At 51.2% G+C, this 20,523-nt stretch overlaps 1 protein-coding gene across 3 annotated transcripts in view; it reads left to right on the forward strand.

The window, feature by feature from the left end:
* The first annotated feature begins 1,833 nt into the window (after positions 1–1,833).
* Positions 1,834–20,523, forward strand: part of EHMT1 (euchromatic histone lysine methyltransferase 1) — a 121,476-nt gene continuing 102,786 nt past the window's right edge. For all 3 annotated transcript variants that reach the window (XM_055719954.1, XM_055719957.1, XM_055719961.1), the window contains exon 1: positions 1,834–1,968. In XM_055719954.1, coding sequence (XP_055575929.1) covers positions 1,948–1,968 — 21 coding nt within the window. In that variant the 5' untranslated portion in view covers positions 1,834–1,947. The remainder of the gene's footprint in view (positions 1,969–20,523) is intronic.

Genomic DNA, 20,523 nt, shown 5'->3' on the forward strand with positions numbered 1-20,523 from the left:
AGCCGGGGATGGATGCAGGGGTCTGGGGAAGCCGGGGATGGGTCTGGGGGTCTGGGGGAGCTGGGGCCGGGCATGGGTGTCTGCGGGAGCTGGGACCGGGTGCAGGGGTCTGGGGGAGCCGGGGATAGGCATGGGGGTCTGGAGGAGCCAGGGCTGGGTGCAGGGGTCTGGGGGAGCTGGGGTGGGGTGCGGGGGTCTGGGGGAGCTGGGGCTGTGTGCAGGGGTCTGGGGGCCGCAGGGTGCAGGTGGGCGCTGCCCTCCCTCCCACGCCAGCTGAGCATCCCCAGCACAGCGCGGTGGTCCCGGGTGACGCCGGGTTTTTCCCGCCGCGCCGCATCGAGGGGCTGGGGGCTGGCGACGGACGGTCACTCCATGCTGGGGGGAGCCAAGGGGGAGGACACCCACCCTCGCCACCACCGGGGCAGGGAGCGAGACCCCGGGGACGCGCCTGGGACCCCAACGGCAGGGACTCCGCGGGGGGATTCTCGGGGGGATTTTTTAGCTGCTACTAAACCGGGGCGCGGCGGGGGCCGGGCTGGGCAGCGGCTCCCCCGGCCGGTCCCGCCTCAGCCCCGGGGACTCTTATTTTGACCGCGGCGCGGCCGGGCGGGGGCAGCAGCAGCCGCGGCCGGGCCCGGCTCCGGGGCCGCGGGGGGCCGTGGGTCCGGGGCCGGCCCGTGGGGCTCCGGGACCGGCGCGGGGGCCGTGGGGCTGGCTGCCCCTTGCCCTCCCGGGGGCGGCAGCGCCGGGGGAGTGGGGCCGCCGCCTCTCGCTGCGGTCTGGGGTCTTGCCTGCAGCCTCGGACGGCCATTTGGGGTCTGTCACCCCCCAGAGAAGCCCTCGCACCCCGGCACTCGCGGCTCTGCTGGGTCCGGGGGTCCCGGTGGGGCTGGGGGTGGCAGCCCGGCGTGGGGCCGGGGCTCCGTGGGTGGGTTACAGGGGCTGCCACCAGGGCAGATCCTGGGGTACCCCCGTGCGGGTACCGGGGGGCGCCTGTGCTCGCCACCCCGGAGCCTCCTGGCTTCCATCAGGGCAGCGATGGCCGCCCGGCACCGGGGCGGGGAGCCCGGCGGTGTCCCCAGGCGCAACCCCCCAGCAGAGCAGGGTTTGTGGAGAAAGGCGGCAGAAGATGGGGGGACCCTGGGGTGGCTGGTCAGAGATCTGTGAAGTGACATCGGGCCACCCAAAGCCCTCCTGCCCCCGGTTCCCTGCCCAGCAAGAAGCTAGCCGCAGCCGGACCCCCACACCTCGATGTGGCTCCCCGGCTGCGGAGCCCTTGGGGGGGGGGCGTTTATCTCCCCCTTGCAGTATCTTCTGCTTTACTGAAGAGCTGTAAAAGGGATAATTGTTCTGCAATCATGGCTTTAGGGCCTGGGCGTTGGGAGGGGATTTGGGGTGTGTGAAAGCAGCTACAGGGGATATGAGAAGGGGACAAAGACGCTCCGTGGGGTGTCCCCCTTCCCCTAGCCCACCCGTCCCCGGCTGTAGCAAAGAGAGGTGCTTAAGGCTGGGATCGGCTGGTGCTCTGGCCCCACGCCGGGCCGCAACCGCGGGCAGCAGGGACACAGCCCATGGTGGGGTACCCCCCACGGCACGAGGGGCCAAGGCCACCGTGGCGGGGTCTCCCGACAGAAGTAGTGAGGAGTCCGCGGTCCGAGGGGTGCCGGCGCGGCCGTGCGTGGGGAGCGAGGGGCCCCGTCCCACCCGTGTCCCCGTCTCACCCCATCCTCATCCCACCCCCTGCCCGGCGCCGGCTGTACGGCCGGCAGCTGGTGGGCGCCGCCATGATGCCGTACGGCCGGAGGGGCGCCGTGGGGGCCGCCATGATGCCGTACGCATGCGCGATGGCCGGCGGAGCGTCTCCATTGAGAAGAGTGAGGGGAAAGGGGCGGAGCCAAGGCGTGAGGAGCCGCCGAGGGGGCGGGGCTACGCTCCGGGGCTCCGGCCATGGCCACAGTGGATGCCGAGGTGAGTGAGAGCGGCGGCGTCCATCTACCCGGGCGGGGGGAAGGAAGATGGGGGAGCGTAGAGTGGTATCGCCCAGGGCCAGGCGGGTTCTGTCGGAGGCCTGGAGGGGGGCCGTGCCCCCGCCGCCCCATGGTTCAGTCCAACTCCTCTGAGGGGAAGAATGTGGGAGCTGCTGCCATTGTGTGTAGGGGGGCCCGGGACTCTGTATAAGTAACACCCCTCCGCGGTGAGTCAGTGGTATGGGCCATACAGATTCCGGGGTTCCCCCCAATGGGAGCGAGTGCGTGTGGCGGAGGCGGGGGGAGCGGCGCGGCCGCCATCCATGTTCCGGGGCCCCCCATGCGACGGGGCGCCGGGCGGCGCTGGAGCGGCTCCATCCAGAGTCCAGGGCCGGCCGGGCGCGGCGGTAGCGGCGTGGCCGCCGCTATGAGCTATGCAGGGTCCCGGGCGGCGGGCCCGCGCCCGTGCGGGGGCAGGCATGAGGCATGCAGAGCCCCGGGCCCGCGCGGCGGCGGGGCGGCCCCGGCCCGGCCCCCGGCCCGCCCCCGGCAGCCGGGCCGCGCTGCGCTGGGCGGGAGCAGCCGGCGGGCGGCCGGGGCCCGGTGCGGGCCCTGCGCGGGCGGGAGGCGCGGCAGGTGCTGTCCGGCGGGCTGTGCCCGCGGCCTGCGGCTCTCTGGGCATGGGCGGCCCGGCGGGGCAGCCCCCGGCGGGGAAGGCCGTGGAGTTTTCCCTCAGAAAACACTCGGGAGTTTCCCCAGGGGCCGAGCGCGCCCGGCTCCCGCCTGCCCTCAGCGCGGCGGGCCCGGCAGCGGGGCCGGGGGCTGCCGGGGAGCCAGGGGCGCTCAGGGTGGCTGCACACACACACACACACCCCCTCCGGCCGCAGCCAGCACGGGGTGCGGGGGCTTCCAGCGCGCTTTGCCCATGTGTTGTTGGGGTTTGACTGTGAGCGCAAACCTTGAGGAAATTCTGGCGTCGCATCCAAAATCCCCAAAGAAAATGAAGTTTGCCGTGTAATGACAATTGGCTGTAATTAGCCAGAGCTGGAAACATCCCCAAAGAGTTCGGCTACTCCATGAAACTACGTGAGTGGCACGTGGAGCTGGGACACTGCGCCTGCAGTGGGTCTTTGTGCCAGGCTGAAACTTTCCCCCCTGGTTTTGTTAATACATTATAAACTCTTTTTATAAAAAGTCTGTTTGCCCTTTTGTTAGAGTGTATAAACTCTTGTAGGTCTGTTTGCCCTCAGGTAAACACCAGCTTGCAGCATGCTGGCTGCTGAGCCTGCCCATGCAGAAGGAGCGCTGAGGTGGTGATAAAAACTATATATATACCTCGTATAGAAACTAACAGTGCCCTGTCACTGCAGCCCGCTGCTGTTACCTCAGGACCTCTGGGCACCTTGCGGCTCAGGTGTGCCAGGTTGTGCTGCAGCCTGTCCCAGCGCTGTCCCTGAAACACCGCGGTCGGAGGGCTGTGCTGCCGCAGGGAGCTTCTGCCCCGCCTGGGATGAGGTCTGTGGCATGGCCACACAGGTGGCAACGGCGGTTCCTTGTGGAGCACTGCAAAGAACAAGTTCTTGGACAAGATTCCCTTCATTTTTGGTGGGAGTTTTGCCCAAGGGTTTCCTTTACGGTTTGTGTTCTATCACAACAGCGGTTCTTTGGGAAGCGCTGCAAAGAACAGGTTGAATTAGTACTCAGACAAGATTCCCATCATCTTTAGTGGGAGTTTTGCCCAAGGCTTTCCTTATGCTTTGTGTTCCATCACAACTGCATCTCAAGGCCTGATCCTTCTGCCCTTTGTGTGTGCTTCTGAAGTGAATCAGGTGTTAATTTTGCCTGTGATAGAGGAATCAGCCCTCAGGTGCTCGTGTGACTCCACAGTTGGGTTTTGCCTTCGGCTACCTCCGTGTGATTGCTTTCAGGAGAGCGCCATGGCTGTAACAGGGGCAGGAGTTGGCTCACAAATCATCAACTTTTAATGCACAGGTTAGTCTTAACACTACAGATGCCCATCTTTTATTTTGGGAAGCATCTCCCAGCAGTCCTGGCTGGGTCTGCTCTGTACACAAAGCATCAAGAAACATCGCTCTTAGAATCAGGCTTAATATCCACAGATGTTGCTGTGGATTATGGAGGGGGAACGATCACTCATTTGGAGTTTAATTCCTCCCCTCCCCCATAAACTCAGACAAATCTGAGGCCAGAGGGGAGGAAGTTGGTATAAATCAGGCTGGAATTTAGAGACTGGAGGAGATGCTCTTTGCTCCCCCAGCGCTGGCAGGGGAGAGCAAGGATAAACATCCCGCAACTGTGATGGTCTGCCATGTGCAAGATGGAGCAGAAACGAGGGATTATTTCACTTGAGAGAGGGGCAGAGGTGTGTTGCTGGGAGGAGATAATTGCTCCACGCAAAGAGCTGGGTGGGAGTGGGCAGGTTGGAAAGAGTGCTGTCTGTGTGTCTCCAGGGAGTGTCCATACCACCTCTGCAGATAAGGTTGTTGGCTGTTAAGACAAAAGCTTCCAGTATAGAATAGCTCCTTGGCAAATCTTGGTGTTGATGGGTGAGGGAGAATCTCTCTGAGCACCAAGTTCTTTGTAAGTTCTCAGCTTTAAACTTCGATGGTTATTCTCTTCTGGGTGCCTTGCTCTGAGGCAGCCCCAAGTAATTTCTGTGCTTTGGTTGAGCTGCCAGGTAAGTAGCCATGCTGCAGTCATTAGGCACAGTAACCACATTGCTTCAGAGAAGCCTGGTTTTGCTGCTGCTTTGCTTTAGCAGGTCTCTTGTGTTCCGTCTGGTTTGGGACTTTCACGTATTTTAGACCTGCTGCAGTTACAGTGCTAAAGATTAAAGTTTTAAATAAATGGGTTTGTCTTGCTCAGCCAGTTTTTTATTGATAGTGCAGGTTCATTTAATTTGATGCTGCTACTCCAGTTTGCATCGGTTTAGTGAGGAGACTCAGCTGACCTTGTGTTTGTGTGTTTCCTAAAATGATTGTTTGGTGTGAACTTGAAAGAGAGGTTTCAAGCCATGATGTTTTTCCTCAGACTCGTGCTAACCTCAGGAAGGCTGGTGCCTGCATGCTAAGCAGGAAGTAAGGTGTGTGTGTGGCTTTGAATGAAGTGGTTCTCTTCAGAAGTCACACTGCATTTTTCATCATTTTTTTTTCCTCCTATCTGTTCTGATCTGTAACATCTTTTTTTCTGGAGATGCAGCTTTGATCTTTAAAGTGAAGAGACGGTGTGCAAGCCACATAGAGGACAGATTTCCCCACTGCTCAGCATCCTCAGCTGAGGTCGGATCTCCGACGAGTTCAGCACCCAGCAGCTCCCCACCTTTTAAAGGTGAGGACTCAACAGGCTGAGCAGTTTTTGCAAATCAGGCTCGCGGTGCTGAGGCTTTGCCCTGGCTTTGATCCTTGCTCTCATCCCCTCAGCCAGCTGGTGCCGGCAGCTCTGTCGGCAGCCCTCCGCCTGTTCAATGAACTCCCCACTGGATTAAGGGGCAACATTCACTCATGTCAAAGCGCTTCCTATTCACGGGTCCCTGGCTGGAAGGAGGTTGCTGTAATAGGCCACTGAGTGCAGCAGTGATAATAGGAAAAGCCAGGACCTAATGAGCAGTGCCTTTGAGCAGTGAGCACACAGATGACTACTTCGGTTTCCCACTTTCTGTTTTGCAGGTGACGTGAAATCCAGTGCTTCTTTCAGGCCTGCCCTGCCCTTCCTCCTCTCTCATTTACTCCTGCCAGCTGGTATTGCAAGTGAGGAGAGGGCTTTGCTTTCCCAGGGCTGTTGCTTTTAATACGGAGTCTGTTTCAGTAAGTTACAGCAGGAAAACTTGGTGCGTTTAATCTTTTCTACTGTGTGAGCTGTCTGGGAGCCTGCACTTCTTGATGGCTGCAGGACAGCTGTTTCCCTTGGTCTCCTTAGCACAGTGAGCTATGTCAATACTACACTGACATGAGACTGTGAACGCGGGCAAAATATGTGTGTTTTCAGTTGTCTTAAATTTCTTCTGGAGTACCAGGGTTAATACATTTTATCTGTGTCTTTGTATGAAGAGAGAAGGTGGTTTTTCCCCTCTCTGATACTAAAGGCCTAGTAAGGAGATTTTTAAACTTTTGTCAGTTAGGGGCTTTCGCACAAGGGTTGCTTTGTTGACATGTTAAAATTGCACACTACCCTGTCCAGGACAGAATTTTGCCCTCTATCAGATGGATGCTAACGTTTACTTCCAAAACATGGGTTCTCATGTGCTGAGCAAGCTGTGGGCTAGCATAGGCCCTTTGGGAACTCATCCTTTTCTTCCACATGGAAAAACTTTAAATAATAACAGAATGGGCAAATGCGGCTTCTGAAGTTTTAAGAAAGCCTTAGAAGTGCCCTTCAGTTGTGTTAAGCTAACGTGGCTGAGCCAATGTGACTAAAGAAAGCATCTGAAGAACGTTTAGTCAGTCAAGGCAGAATCAAAGGCCTGGTTTATACTTTAAAAAAAGCCCTTCCAATATAATTACGCTGGCTGGAGAGGATGATTTTTCATTTTCCCTTGCTGAAATAGTCATGCTAATATAAGTCCTTGCTGTGGACGTAGCTGTATTAGCTTAGAGGTGATTTTAGACCAAGGTAGTTTATTTTTTGCTTTCCAAAGCAGAGGCTTGGTCTACATTTGAGAAGTTTTGCCGACTTAGTTATCTGTCCGTGAATGCAAAGAAATTGCTCTCCCCTCCACCATAGCTGTGTCAGCAGAAGTCCTAGTAGAGATGCAATTACGAGCAAAACCCCCAACAACAGCCAGAAAAAACAAACAAACAAACAGCCAGCTCTTCTGTGGAGGGAATGGATTCGAGCTGTGCTGGCAGATAGAGCTGGATGTGCCCTCACCTTGCAAACAGCTGTGCCAGCTGATGAAGGCATTAGCATCCCTTGGCGGTTCATTGCTGCTAGCAGAGAGTGATCTACCGGTACCCTGGGGTATCACATTTCCAAATGTGCATGAGAGCAGCTGATATCGAAATGATTAGGGACTGATGCTGTTGTGTTGCCACTGATCTGAAATGCTAGTTTGGGGCCTTGCTCTTGATCAGCTTGCCTGGTGTTTTGTCATCTGTCTCTTCCCCTCCTGAAGCTGCGGTGATGCCACCTGCGTGGCCTCTCCGCTCGGGAAGCGGGGCTGTGGAGGGGATGGCAGCAGGCTGTATTCCTCTGGCTTTTCCCTAGCAAAATGTTTGGAGCAGAGGGCAGCTGGCGCCTGTGGTTTGGGTCACTGGGTCCCAGAAAAGGAGGAGGTGAAAGGGGGGGTTGTGCTTTGTGCAGGACAGTGAGAGGTGCGAGGGGTCTGTGTGAGTGCTTCAAGACACGTTTCACTGGAGATTTCCCTTTTCTTGACTGTCATGGGAGCCAAAGGTCGCCGCTGAAAGGCTCACCTAGCTGTCTGTGTCTCCGGTAGATCAGGGAGAAGTTGTGTGAGTCTGGCCTCCCTCAGTGTGTGGGCAGGCACGTCCCCTTGGTGATGGCTGGTGACTGGTTGAAGCGGTAAAGTAAATCCGACCAGGAGTGGAAGAGTTTGCTGTAGCCCTGCTGGCTTAGCTTGGCTGCCAACCTCTGTGAAATGCATATAAACCCAGAATAAACTGTACTTATAAAAGCGCTTGATGCTGGTATCACGGCGTCTAAAATAGAAAGGCTTTCCTGCTTTTAATTAAAAATTTCTAGCATAGGCAACGTATCAAGGACATCCAGCGTATCCTCTTTTCAAGTAGGAAATGTTCTTCCAAGAGGATTCCTGTTTCCTTAATGCCCAGCCTGATCCCCTCCATTGTCTTGCTGTCTGCTTCCGTACCAGCTCATTTTGCCCGAGTTTACATTTAAGATTGTTTGGCTCCACTGAGGAGTCCCCCCGGCTCAAACACGCTGCCCGCCGTAAACTGCAGACAGCTGCTGAGCCAGGTGAGCTGACACGGTGTAGGGCTGAGCTGCTTGTGTGTTCAGGGGACTGGCTTGGGGGTGGAGGTGGGCTATTAAATATTAAATCCATCCTTTTCAGTGTCATATCTCCTTCTCAAGGGAGAGCTCTCAGAGGCAGTGGTGAGCAGTGTCAGTTTAGGACAGCGAGACGGTGAGTGGGATGGACTGGTAGCGTCGAAAATTCAGGTCCACTTTGGTTTGCATACGGCTAATCATCCTGCAGGGACAGCACATGGGAGAGGGAGGAAATTTGCAGGTGGCGCAACTGGGGAGGAAGTAAATACAGAGCAAGATAACCAGGCTGACACGGATAGACTCAAAATAAAGCCAGGTAAGTGACTTTCCCCATTTGTTACAGGGAAATGTAAAAATTATGCAAAGAGGGATAAAAATAATCAAAATCATTAGAGCTTCTTGAGTCAGCTGGAGCAGTACATGACCCAGAAGATAGTTATGAGCTTGCCATGGCTACAGCATTCAAAACCAGCAGCGGAGAACTGGGGAACTGAGCAAACTGCGGTGAGCAGAGATAATAGTGGTGCCCAGAGAGCATGCAGCAGGCCCATTACCTGTGATTTGGGGCAAAGCATTTGAGCCAAGTCCAGGAGGCTTGTGATGCTGCAGAAGAACGTGCCTGCTTGTGCTTGTCTTGTTGCTAAGAAGAAGAACATGGTGCTTACTGCTTCTGGGAACAGAGGGCAGCTGGGGTGAATCTGATGGCGTCAGCCATCCGTAGAGCTGAAGGGAACATAGCACGAGAGCACGGGCACCTCCGTGGAGACAGAATTGCAGTCCCGGTGTCCAAACTGAAATATGCTGTGCTTTGGCCTTGGTTATATTAAGTGTCTATGTGTCCTTCAGAGTGCTACTTCAGATTTTTTTAATTGATTTTAGAACTCAAGTGTAGATGTGGACAGATGTATTTCAGCACATTAACTGGCAAAAGGGAACCCTGGTCTCCCCAGGACTATTGGCCATGACCTGCTGATGCATTTGAATCAAATGCAGTGAAATACATTTTTTTTTTCCTTTTTTTTGGCCTCCTTTTCCTTTTAAAGCGTGAGCTGCTGGATTCTTAAGAATCTCAGCTACCTTCTTCCTCTCCAGTCGCACATTTCTAGTCCTTGCAGTTTCAGAGGAAGTTATAATAGGTAATTTCTCCCAAAGGCTTAAAGCCAGAAGGCATATTACCCAAATGTTTTATCCAGCTTCTGTGGTAACTAGGGATGCTTCGTACTGCTGGCCCAGAGCATTCAGAAGCTATAGTCTGTTTCTCTCAAAAATCATAATATTGTTTCAAGAAGTGGGAAATTAAACATGCACGTGGTAGAAGAGTTAGAAAGGATTAATGGGTTTCAAAATTACATGTTTTATCCAGCTGTTGATTTGGGAACTGAAAGGACGCCTGTCGCAAAATCAGGAGGTAGTTACTGAAATGTGATGCTCGTCGGTGTCCAGTGAATGCAGATGCCCAAAGGCCTTTGACTGAAGGCTGTGCCCTACCTCTAAACCAACTCTAAAGTTTTTGATGCTGCATTAACTCAGCCCAGGTGCTTGCAGTTGGGCAGCAAAGCCTGTTCTTCCCTGTAGTTTTAATTTATCCTCTCGATAATCTCAGTTCCTGGGGTGTTACCCAAGGCATGTTTTTATGCTGCCCTTGACTGAAGTTCATTCCCTGTGAGTTTTGCTTTAGGCACGTGGCAGGGACTTGCAGGAAGGTGCTGGAGGCTGGCAGCGCCGTGCGGGTGGTGTCAGCCCTGCGCACCCCGTGTATCGCTGGCCAGGGGGATTCAGGGGCTGGAGAGGCAGCACCTCCAGCCTGGAGGTCATCAGGACCTGCACTAAATAGGAGATGGATGTTTTAAGTCACTTGCATTTTTGAGACCTGAGAAATTAACTTTTTTTATTTTTTTTTTTAATGCCTTTCTTATACCCAAGGCGGTAGGTAGTGAATATGCAACCTGGCAAACGTGGGTTTATCAGTGTAAAGGGAGCGTGTGTATTGGGGAGATGACAGCGTTAACAGTCAGGCTGTGAGCTGGTTCATAGGATTCCGTCTAGTATCCTGTTGGCCTGCGAGTTTGAACATAAATCTTCAGATTATGAGGACATAAAGGATAAGTCTAAATATTTCATTAATTGAGGAGCATTATTAATATTTGATAGATTAAATCAACACCCAGAAGGCTTTGCAAAAAAGCACGGCTGCTGAACTGGTAACCAAGATATTAGGTGGTTTTAATTGCAAACTTGTTTGTAATAGCTTTTGTCAACTCTCTGTTTTAAATGTTAAGGATCTGTGAATTCCAGACATTAGAAATCCTTTTGTTCTTTGGATTAGGGAGGGTAGTTTTTAGTGCTGCTAGGATGCATTGTTTCAAGTTGGTGCTTTAATGCCTTCTTAATATGCAAAGATGATTGTTTATAAGCAGGTGTCCTGTAGGACCTGGAGATGACATCTGGAATATTTGATCTTTTTTGCCACACTTTGAGGAGAAACAAGGAGTGTTCCTTTAAAGATGGCTTTCGGATGAGATGTAATATTTACTCTTGCTGTACTGCCAGATCCTGTAGCTTTCAGAGCGTGTGTGGAGAGAGGAGGTGAAGAGCCATGCTGTCTTTTAATCAACATCCCCTTGTACCAGGGAAACGCCACCAGTGAGCAAACAAACAGCTACTGAGCACATTTGTTGAAGAATCGTCTGCTTTGACTTTTGAGAATTTACAGTGGGGAAAGGTTAGCACTGCCTCCGGCTTGTATCGTTTGAAAAGGCCAGCGAGGGGGCATCATATTCTATCTCGGTTATTTCCACATTGTTTTCCAGTCTGCAAGTTGTACTTCCCATCTTTTTTTTAAGATTTAGACCAGGTGTCTCTCATACACAGTGTACTCTGTGCCTGACTCCCACGTTTTTGGTATTTCTTTGTCTGTGAGTTTTATGGTCTCCTTCCCTGTTGAAAGCACCCTGCGTGCTGGCAATACGGTTATGTTCTTGGGTTTCTAAGAGTTTTGCACCTTTTCTCACATAGCTCTACGTTGATAGCACATTGGTCTTGATCTTTTAGGGCTTTTATTAAAAACTGTTTGGATTGGTGTCTTCTCAAATCCACACCCCTAGGCTATCCTCGTGTTTTATAGACATAATTTATCTTCTCCCTCTTTGTGACAGCAGGCGTAAAATTTTGCCTTTTGCTGCGGATGCAAATGGTGCTTTATGCAGTGACAAGATGTGTGTTATGTTGCTGTTGCTGCTGCTTGGCCTGGAGTTGTGGCTGGAGGCTGCCGTCAGCAGTGACACATGACACAAAGATCCTCCTCGCCCCCAGCCAGCACTGAAATACAGGTCCTGGTGTGATCCCAGAGGGATCCCAGAGGCAGCCTGGCCGCGGAGGAGAAGGTCAGGAGGTGATGAGGGATGAGGGTGATTTGTCAGGTCTGAGGCTTGGCTAGGGCTAGGAAGTTTTACCAGCCAACTTGCCTTTCTTCACCGGGTCTTTGTTTGCAGCCATGCTTCTGCTGAAAGGCAGAAACGGCAGCTCCTCCATTGGCTGCAGGAAACCACCTCCCCATGCGGCACAAGCCCTTGATGAACAGGCGCTGCGGCCGAGTGCCAGCGTGGATGCGCTCCCGTGGCAGAGCCGCTTTGGCAGCCGCGAGCCCTGGGCTCTTGCTTGTGGGGTGCTGGCTCCTGCCAAAACAGCCTCCTGCAACGAGGAGGAAAAACAGCTGGGAGGGGGGATTTCCATGAGATCTGCCTTGAAACGCACCTACCCGAGGCGCCTGGCAGCGCACTGGTTTGAGCTTGCGGTGCCTCTTGGCTCAGTGAGGGCAGGTAGGCCCCCATGGAAGCGCTGGGATGTTCTCGGCGAGCTCCCTGTAGTGGGGAGGTGGGATACGGTGTCCCCCCCCCCCGTGCCTGTGATCCAGCAGCTTGAAGCCGATACAGGGGCAGAGCTGTGTAATGTGCGCACATGGCCAAAGAGCCCATGGCGGGAGGCCCTGTCATGTGTATTTATACATCAGATGCACAGGGATAGTCTAAATTCTTCTTTAAATGACAAAAGCTCCACAAGTGGAAGCTGGTGTGGGGCTGCCAGGAGCTGCTCCTGATGCAACAGTGTCTGCTTTTAAAGAGAAATGTGACCGGTGACAAGCCACCGAGGTTCCTGCGTGCATTTCCCTGATGAGTCAGATATCTTCGCTTGCACTGGGATGGTAATGCTGATGCAGTTGCTGATTGCTGCCAAAGCAAGGAGTCCACACAAGGAGATTAGACAACAGTCCTTTTCCCTGCTGGGTCTTCATTAACATTTTCTTGCTGATGTATTATTAATTAAGCTAATTTTTATTGCCCTGTAAGTATAGATGGTGCTTTGCAAGCACGGGACATAACCTGCTTGTTTCGCAGAGTTTCTGGAGTGTGTGTTGTGCCATGTGCAAAATGAGTATTGGAAAAACTGACTGTGCAGTAGAATATTGAAGTAAAGTAAATCTATGGGTTTTGTTTTCTTTTTGCCTTCTTACTTAGCCGATGCCCCGTTTTGTGGCTGACTGGGGCTGGAACTTGAGCTGTATGTGCAGAGAGCTGAGGACCTTTATATGCCCTGTATGCAGAATTAGTGCAGACGGATAATAGGACTTAAGTGTAAGGAGAGTTTGCAGCGTTGACCCCTCCATAACATGGAAGATTACATAGACTGAAGTAGAGTATTACACTAAAAAGAGTGTGGGACCTGATCCAAACCCACAGAAATCAGGGAGGGATTTGCCATCAGCTTCAGTGAGAGGCAGCCTGCTTGCAGTGTACACAAGCAACGGGGCAGTCAGCAATTTAAACAATAGAGGTTCAAGAACTGTCCAAAAAAGGCTGGGTGGTGGAGTCCGATTATGAGACTTAGACTTTGTCCCTGCTGAAAAGCCGCTGTGCCCAAGATGACTTCCTATCGTAGTCTTGTTGAATGCCAATGAATTGAAATTCTGCTAATTGGCCTGCCATCCCATTGTGCTTTGTCTACTGCAAACGCAGTGTCCTTGCTGTCAGCAGCTTGTGTGCCTTAGAGGTGCAGCCGGGCGCCGCCGGTGCAGGCGTATCTGCCGGGGAAGGGGTGGGCTGTCATCTCCAGGTTTGCTGTTTCAGCTCAGCTTGAGATCTGCGTGTTTGGAAGTCCCTTGAGTCTGCTGAGGTTACCTGTGTAGATCTGTACGGGTTGCTTTCTTGTGAGGTCTGTGAGGTGGCCTCTTCATCCGAACGTGTCCCTTGGTTCCTTTGGTGCTGGTGGTGTCCCTGGGGATGAGGGGAGGCTCCCACTCTGGAGCTGTCCTGGTTGAACACTGTGGCTGGGTTCTGCAGCCTGTGCTGCTGCCCCAGGCTTTGTCCCTGCGGCTGACAGGTTGATCTTTTGCCACCTGTGATGCTTTTCCAGCGAAAACGGAGGTAATCTTTTTTACAAAGTTGTAACACTTGATTTGGTGTTAGAAGCCTGTAACTGGGACTGTTGTGGAAAGGCAGAATGTTAATTTTTAAATGTACAGATTATCTTCACTGGGTAGGAGATGGCAAGTGACACAAGTCAAAGTATTCACTGCTTTATATGCTCTGGTTTATGTGCTCTGGTTTCTGGCTTCATTCCTTGAGATCATGGGTGGGCCTGATTAAGAGAAATAGAAAACTTCTAGAAGCACGTGAACTACTTGTGACAAAGCCAGTATGGCTGCAAATGTCCAGCACCTCTGTTTTGGACTTCTCATAGCAGCATTGGTCTTTACCTTGAAAATGTGATCTAATTTTTCACACATTCTCTTATTCCATTCTTAAATTAGGCTAATGTATCCTGTTCCAGCCTATGCAATTATTAACAAATGTATGCAATTATGGGATCTATTGTACAGTCATTCTGTGCTCCTTGCTAGGAGAAGTCCATTTTTAATAAACAAATCTGCTTTGACAACGTGTCGCTGACTTTTCTAAAACAAAATGTTGGGTAGAAAAGTGACTAGCGAATTTTCCTCTTTTATTTAAAAAAAAAAAAAACCAAACCAACACATCTGTTTCTTTTTTTATGTGGTTTTGCAAGAGCATAGCAGTTGCAGCTGGGGGTTCAGGCCTAGTTTCACATTGCAGGTGACTGGAGGAAAGCAGAGAGGGGACTAATGGGGCTGGACCCCCATCAGCATCCTCTGCTGTGGGCTGCGACATGGCCACGCGGCCCAGCCGTGCCCAGCGCAGGTTTCTCCCAGCCACAGTCTGGCTGTGGCTGCATCTGACCCTGCAAAAAGTGCTGGGAAAAGCTCTGCTCTGTTGGTTGATTCAGCCGTTTTTTTTTTTTTTTTTTTTTTGAATGAGAAAAAGCCCTTAATATTTTGGCATGAATTCACAATGCTTTCTTTTATTCCGTGCGTGACAAAACCATGTGGTTACAGTCTCTTGCTGGGTAAGGTCCACTCCTTCGTGGGCTGCCATCAGAAGTTCAAGGCGTATCTTAAATCCTACTTAAACCTCGCTCTGCAGTGGATCCGCTGCATTTGGCTCTGGACACAAGAGTGGGAAGCAGTGTGTTACATTGAGTACTAGAAGTTCAATTTCATGGAAGGCAAATCAACCCGTGTTTTTTTCACAGCCTTATCAGAGCTTCGTGAAGGTTTAGGCAATGTAGGCTACGGTTTCTGTTAATTGTAAATATTCCTGTGTGTTATGTCACCGGAGGAGCAAAGGCAGGAGGGAGAGGTTTTCCTGCCTCTGCCAGACGACATTACCTCTTCTTTGGGTTGCCAGCCACGTGTGTCCCAACAGCTTGCGCTTCCAGCATTGTTGTCCAGGGAGTGCCAGACACAGGCCACCTCTGGAAATGAATTTCCAAGAATACAGTCATTTCCCCATTTCTTTCTACAGGAGTACTTGAATCAAAATTTTTGCTATTCTCCATATGAATTCAGGGACTTTTCCTAAGCTTAGTTTTAGAGCTAATCTTCACGCAGACGCTGCCATTATCTTGGTGATGTGTCTCCTCCCCTTAACTCACCAGCTGCACTGTGGCATTAAGCACGTCTGTCTCTCCTGACACCGGAGTGCTGTATCGCGGTGCTGCCTTCTGGGCTGAGCAGCATATGGGAGGAGTAGTTAAAATCTCTTATCTTTTCTACTAGATCCTCTGAGTCCCTTATGTGACAGCATCAGCTTCTCCAGGGATGTGGTGCCCAAAATCAGACAAACCCCCTTTCCTGTCCTGACAGCCCCCTGTGAGTGTGCCGGGTGGTCTACCTGTGACATAGGTTATTTATGTGAATGCAGCCTGGTGTGGGAATGAGCCCACGACACCTCGTGCAATGGTGCGCTGCGGATCCAAACCAGGCAGAAGAGGAGCACAACCATGTGCAGCCGAGCGCTCTGCTCTGTAATTACCTAAGGCGGCTAGACAGGTACGTTTCCATCTTGCAAACGTTTACACATCTGAGTAATAATTACTAATATGCCATAGTATGCAGCATCACGGGGAGAGCTGTTCATCGGTGAACATAAGGGCTCAGGTGCTGGCTGCACCATGGGTGCAAGGCTGGATCCCTAAGCCCTGGCGGTGTGGCTAGGTGTGAGCCGTGCCTCTGTCCAGGAATGCTTCCTTGGGAAGGCTGTGCAGGTGTCTTGGGCTGGTGGAGTGTGGGTGCAGTTCTACTGGCAAAATCAGCCCTCCTGTGTGAAGCAAGCTACTGCCAGGGCATAAAGACCTCCCAGCTGAGGGCTGCAGAGGTGTGCTCCTCACAGCCCTCCGCAGCACGGCGGCGAAGCCAGGAGGTGGGGGATGCTGCTGGTGTGTATTGAACAGCATTTGCAGGTTTTCAGCCACGAGCCACTGGATTTGTAGAAATAACCGTTGACAGGATGGTCATGGCAGTTCCTATGCATGTTGAAAGCTATGACTATTAATTAAGATTGTACTGTGAGAGCTCATTTACATCCAGCTCAGCATATACAGGCTGAACCTCTACAAATCCTAATTAACAGTTCAAGTTAGCACTTCTGTATTGATACAGCTAATTTGTGTGAAGACACAGGGCTTAGCCATGTCGACAGAAGCACATTTGTGCTGGTATGAATGTAGCTGTGCTGCACATCATATAAGTGCGTTGACCAAAGTCATGTTTCTGTTGGCATGACTTTGAATATACTTTGAATTGTCTCAACAGAACTGTCATGCTATAAAGGATGCCTTTATCAGGGAGAGCTAAAAAGATGCAAAAATTGTGGATGGACCAGTAATCAGGTCCTTGAATTAATTTACTTATTTTTACATTATACTGTTTCAGTGTTTGTCATTCCATGCGTTTGTATTTTTCTGTGTTTGGGATTTTCTTTTTTTTTTTTGGAGGTGTTTGGTTTTTGGTTTTTTTTTTTTTTAATGGGTCAAATGGGGAACAAACTATTTTGGAAACATACAAACAAAAAGCTGGAACGTAGATGCCAGTTGAGGTGAGACTGGACCATATCCCACTGCACATTCGCTTTGCATGCCTCGTGAAAGGTTTGTTGTTGAGCAAAACAGAGGAAGGCTCAGGGTGCGGAGGAGGCAATGATTCTCCCAGAGCTGCGAGCAGGCACTCGAGGAGGCATGTGAGCATTGATACCTGTCTGTTCTGGAAGGTCCCAGTCACAGTTTTGTGCTATCAGGGCCTTTGGATCAAGTTGCAGCAAAACCCTTCAGTTTTCCTGAGGTCTGAATTCTCCCCGTGCATTACAGCAGCTTGAGAGCGTGGGGCTTGACCATCTGTTCCCAGAGCAAGGCAGGCGGTCAGCGCTGTGATCCTCATCCTCAACAGTAACTTCTCCACCTTTGAATTTTAATTCAGAGGGTGGATAAATAATGCTCATCCTCTTCACTGCTTGGTTTGTAACCTGTACAGGTGTTACAAGCCAGAGGTGAGGCCACATCAGAGCCTTGAAGCTGGTACTGCCTTTGCTAGCCATCATACTCACTTTCACAAGCCACCATGAGAATTTTTGCCTTTGTCAGCTTCACTGAGGCATTTGCTTAAGCTTTGAAAAAAAAATTATGTATTTTTTTTTGGCTTTCGTACTTCCAGCCAGATGCCTCCAGGACTTCCTCTCTGATACTTCTCCTTAGTTTGTCAGCGTGGTTTTTAATCCCATGCCAGTAGGATATTAAACATCTGTACAGCAAATATGACTACTGCAAGTGGCTTGCTTTTCTTAGCTACCTCTCAGAGACTTCTGGAAGTAGTTGGCAGACCGAAGGTTGAAAGCCACTGGTGTAGGTGACAGGAAGACCAGGCACAGAGGGACAGTTTTTGGTAAATGAAAGAAGGACCCCTTTAAACAGTGTTCTTTTCTCTTGAGAGACAAATCTGTTAGTCAGGTCCTCGTGACCAGTGCAGGGCAAAATGAATCCATGTGCGTGTCAAGTACGAGGATCTTCTGAGCTCTTCCGAAGTTCTGCAGTGCTAAAACTGGTGCTGCAGGCAGCACGATGCAGCACACACAAGCCACCGTGGATTGATTTTGAACAGTGGGTTGCAATCACACAGAAGTCTGCTGTTTGCTATGCTCCCACTCGCCACACTCCAGCAGGTAATGTTTACAATTGGGGACTCTGCACACATCTTTGGTGTAGTGTCTCCATGCTGAAAGTGCTAGAAGGGACAAAGGAAAGTCCCTGTATCTGTCTGCTTTGAGGATTATTTTCTAAAGCATCCATATTCATTGCAACCACGTGGGCTGTTCTGACAAGCCCTGGAAGGTGCACTGAGATCCCATTAAGAGCCTAATTTTGTCTGCTCTGCCCAATAAACTTCTGGAATTTAACCTACGTTGGATTTGTCTGGTGGGAGGTACTCTGACCACATCTCCTTCTGCAAAGGCAACCTGCCAGACGTGCAAGCAGGGATTTACTTTGCCTTTACAGAAATGTCTGTCCCTAATTCTGCCTCTCTGCACCGAAGTCAGCTGTGAGGTCCCACACTGCAGTGGCACGTTCGTGCTGGGCATGAGATGATGGCTCATGAAGAGGGCAATGCCTTGGCTGGTCCTGGGGCTCCTGACAAGAAGTAGACATGGGGCTAAGCTGCTGTAATTTCTAAATTATCATTCTGCCCACCGAAAGTATTGAAGATGGCAGTTCCCTGCTCTAAGGGAGGTCTCTTGGTCCATTTTACATTCTTGCTATCTCCTTGATAACATCCTCGGTGGGGTCGTGGAGCCCTTTTGTTCTCTGCTCTAGTTTCTAGCATTTGTTGCTCTAGCAACACTTTCAGACCCAAAGCAGCGGGATCCTGGTGCTAACACACGCTCCGTTTTAAAAGAAGGAAGCAGAGCACAACAGGTGATCACCGGCTTTTGTATGGAATGGTCGTGCCTTGAGGTCTGAAGGAGGAACGGCAGGTTGCGATATCTCCTCGTCTTGCAGCTGGCATTGTTTTCATTGTAGAAGATGAGAAATAGTCTTGTGTTACTGCCGCATTTACAGTTTGTGACGGTGCTGTATTATTTTCCTTTTCCAGAGTATGCCAACGCAGGTTAGGCTGAGGCTGTGTATCCATCGAAGCCAGGCCCAGAGCTGGCAGCAGGATTGCTTTCCTTTGTGGGGAAATAAATAACTATCTCAGTGGTCAGCACCTCCAGCGGTTTTGCAGGCTCCCCTTTAGAGCTGTGCAAAAGGAGTAAGGACTAGACTGTCCTTCCAGTGTGGATGCGCAGACCTGCTATTTATCTGGATCTTTGGAGGGGGAGAGGAAAGAGCACTATATTTTATACCAGAAAAATGCAGGTGGTGTGTGAAAATAATTCTGGTAGGCTGCAAAACTCAGGAGTCCGCTGTTGCTCTGGAGTGCGGTTTGTGGGATCCTGTCAGCTGCTTTGGCATTTTGTGGCTTTACTATAAATGGCAATAGTGATGCAGTGTTATGTGTTAACACAATTTTTTTCTCCCAAGCGCTCTTCCATGCTTTGCCACGATGTTGCAGACTAGACTGACAGTGTAAAAGCCACCTGTAGATGCTTTGTGGGTAAGAAGTGGAGAAATCCTTTTCAGATTTCGGGCATACATTCCCACAGCTTCCTGCTGTCCCAGCCACTGATGAAATGAAGAACCGAGTGCGCTGCGTGTTGCTAGAGGAGGAAACCTCAGTAGACTCCTCCACAAGAAGTCTGACCCAACTGGCGAGTGCAGTTGAAGTAATTCGTTACCTGCTGCCTTTCACCTGACCTTCTTTCCCAGACCTCTGAAAGATGGTGAAGACTGAGGATGTGTCCTCAGATGCCTGCGTTTTGTAGCAAATGGAGTGAGTACCAGTCATGGGGTTGATCCTGCTTCCAGTGGGTCACCCCTTTTTGTTTAGGTATCAGGCTCAAAATCTCAGGTTTTTTTCAAGCTAGTGTGATTGGAGATGCTTAGTCTGCAGTATTTGGTCATCTTTATACAAATATGTTCCTTCCTGGGACCAGTGGGCATGTCAAACGAAGCAAGATGCCTCTGTGCTCTGTTCTTTGGGAGCTGCTGGTGGGACGGTCCCAAGTCACGCCACCTTCTTCTCTGATGTCTCTGGCATTGCCTAGAGCCCTGGCAGCCTGTCTAGGTGGGTCACAGCTACACTGCAGCATGGTGGCGGGGCTGCCCCAAGCTTGATGAATCTGGGACACTTCTGCAGCATAAGCAGAAAGCTTCACGGGCTCCAGGGGTCTTGGATTTACGATGCTTGTGCAACTTGTTGGTACGTTGTTTACCCCCTCCTGTGCCAGCAGGTTAGCACCCGATGCAGAGGATGCAGCATCCTGTAGGCCGCCGCCTACCTCCTCTAGCAGCAGAAGCAGAATTATTTATTAAGTGTTGCTCTGTTCTTTTGGTACTTTTAGATTGTTTCTGTGACTTGTGCAAGAACCCATGGGTAAACAGTGAAGGTACCAGAGTTTCTAGGTTCTGCAGTACTAGATAGAAGGTTGCCGATGCTCTAGGCTTGTGTTCCAGCTGCGTGATCTCCTGCAAATTACATAGGCAGTTCTTACCTCTTTTCATACAAATGAGTCTTTAAAGGCAGTCTGCACTGAGAGCATAAAATGCCTACAGGAGTTTTCGGCAAGGCTGGTTTTCTTCTCTGTTGTCTGTTGCACAGTGTTGGCACCACTGGATTTAATAGCATCACCTCTGGGTCACTCCGAAACGTGGAAGAGGAGCCTTTGGCTCCCATACTTGTATCATGTTTAGTCCATGAAAGAGCAAAGAAGTGCATTTCCTAGGATGAAATGATTAATTGTATAGCCAGGGTATAGAGGTCACAGCAGGGATATTAGAAAGATGCCATCAGTTTGCTGTCACGGTGATGTTAAACAGGCTCTTGCTGCTATTTCCGAGGCTCCCAGGGTACAGTGAGGTGGGTCACAGGGAGCCAGCCAGGAACGGTGATGTGCGTTTGGAAGGCTGCCCCGCTCTGCTTCTTCCCTACAAGTGACTGTTTGAAGGAGAAGGGGTTTGCTTCCTCCTCTCTCATCTTCTTCGTCCAGCTGCAGCTCTCATGCTGCTCGTGACAAGTGAGTGTCAGAGGTGGATTTCACCACGACATGTACTCTCTCTTCTGCGGTATATT

The sequence above is a fragment of the Falco cherrug genome, chromosome 9 (assembly GCF_023634085.1).
Source record: "Falco cherrug isolate bFalChe1 chromosome 9, bFalChe1.pri, whole genome shotgun sequence".
In the NCBI taxonomy this organism is placed as follows: Eukaryota; Metazoa; Chordata; class Aves; order Falconiformes; family Falconidae; genus Falco; species Falco cherrug.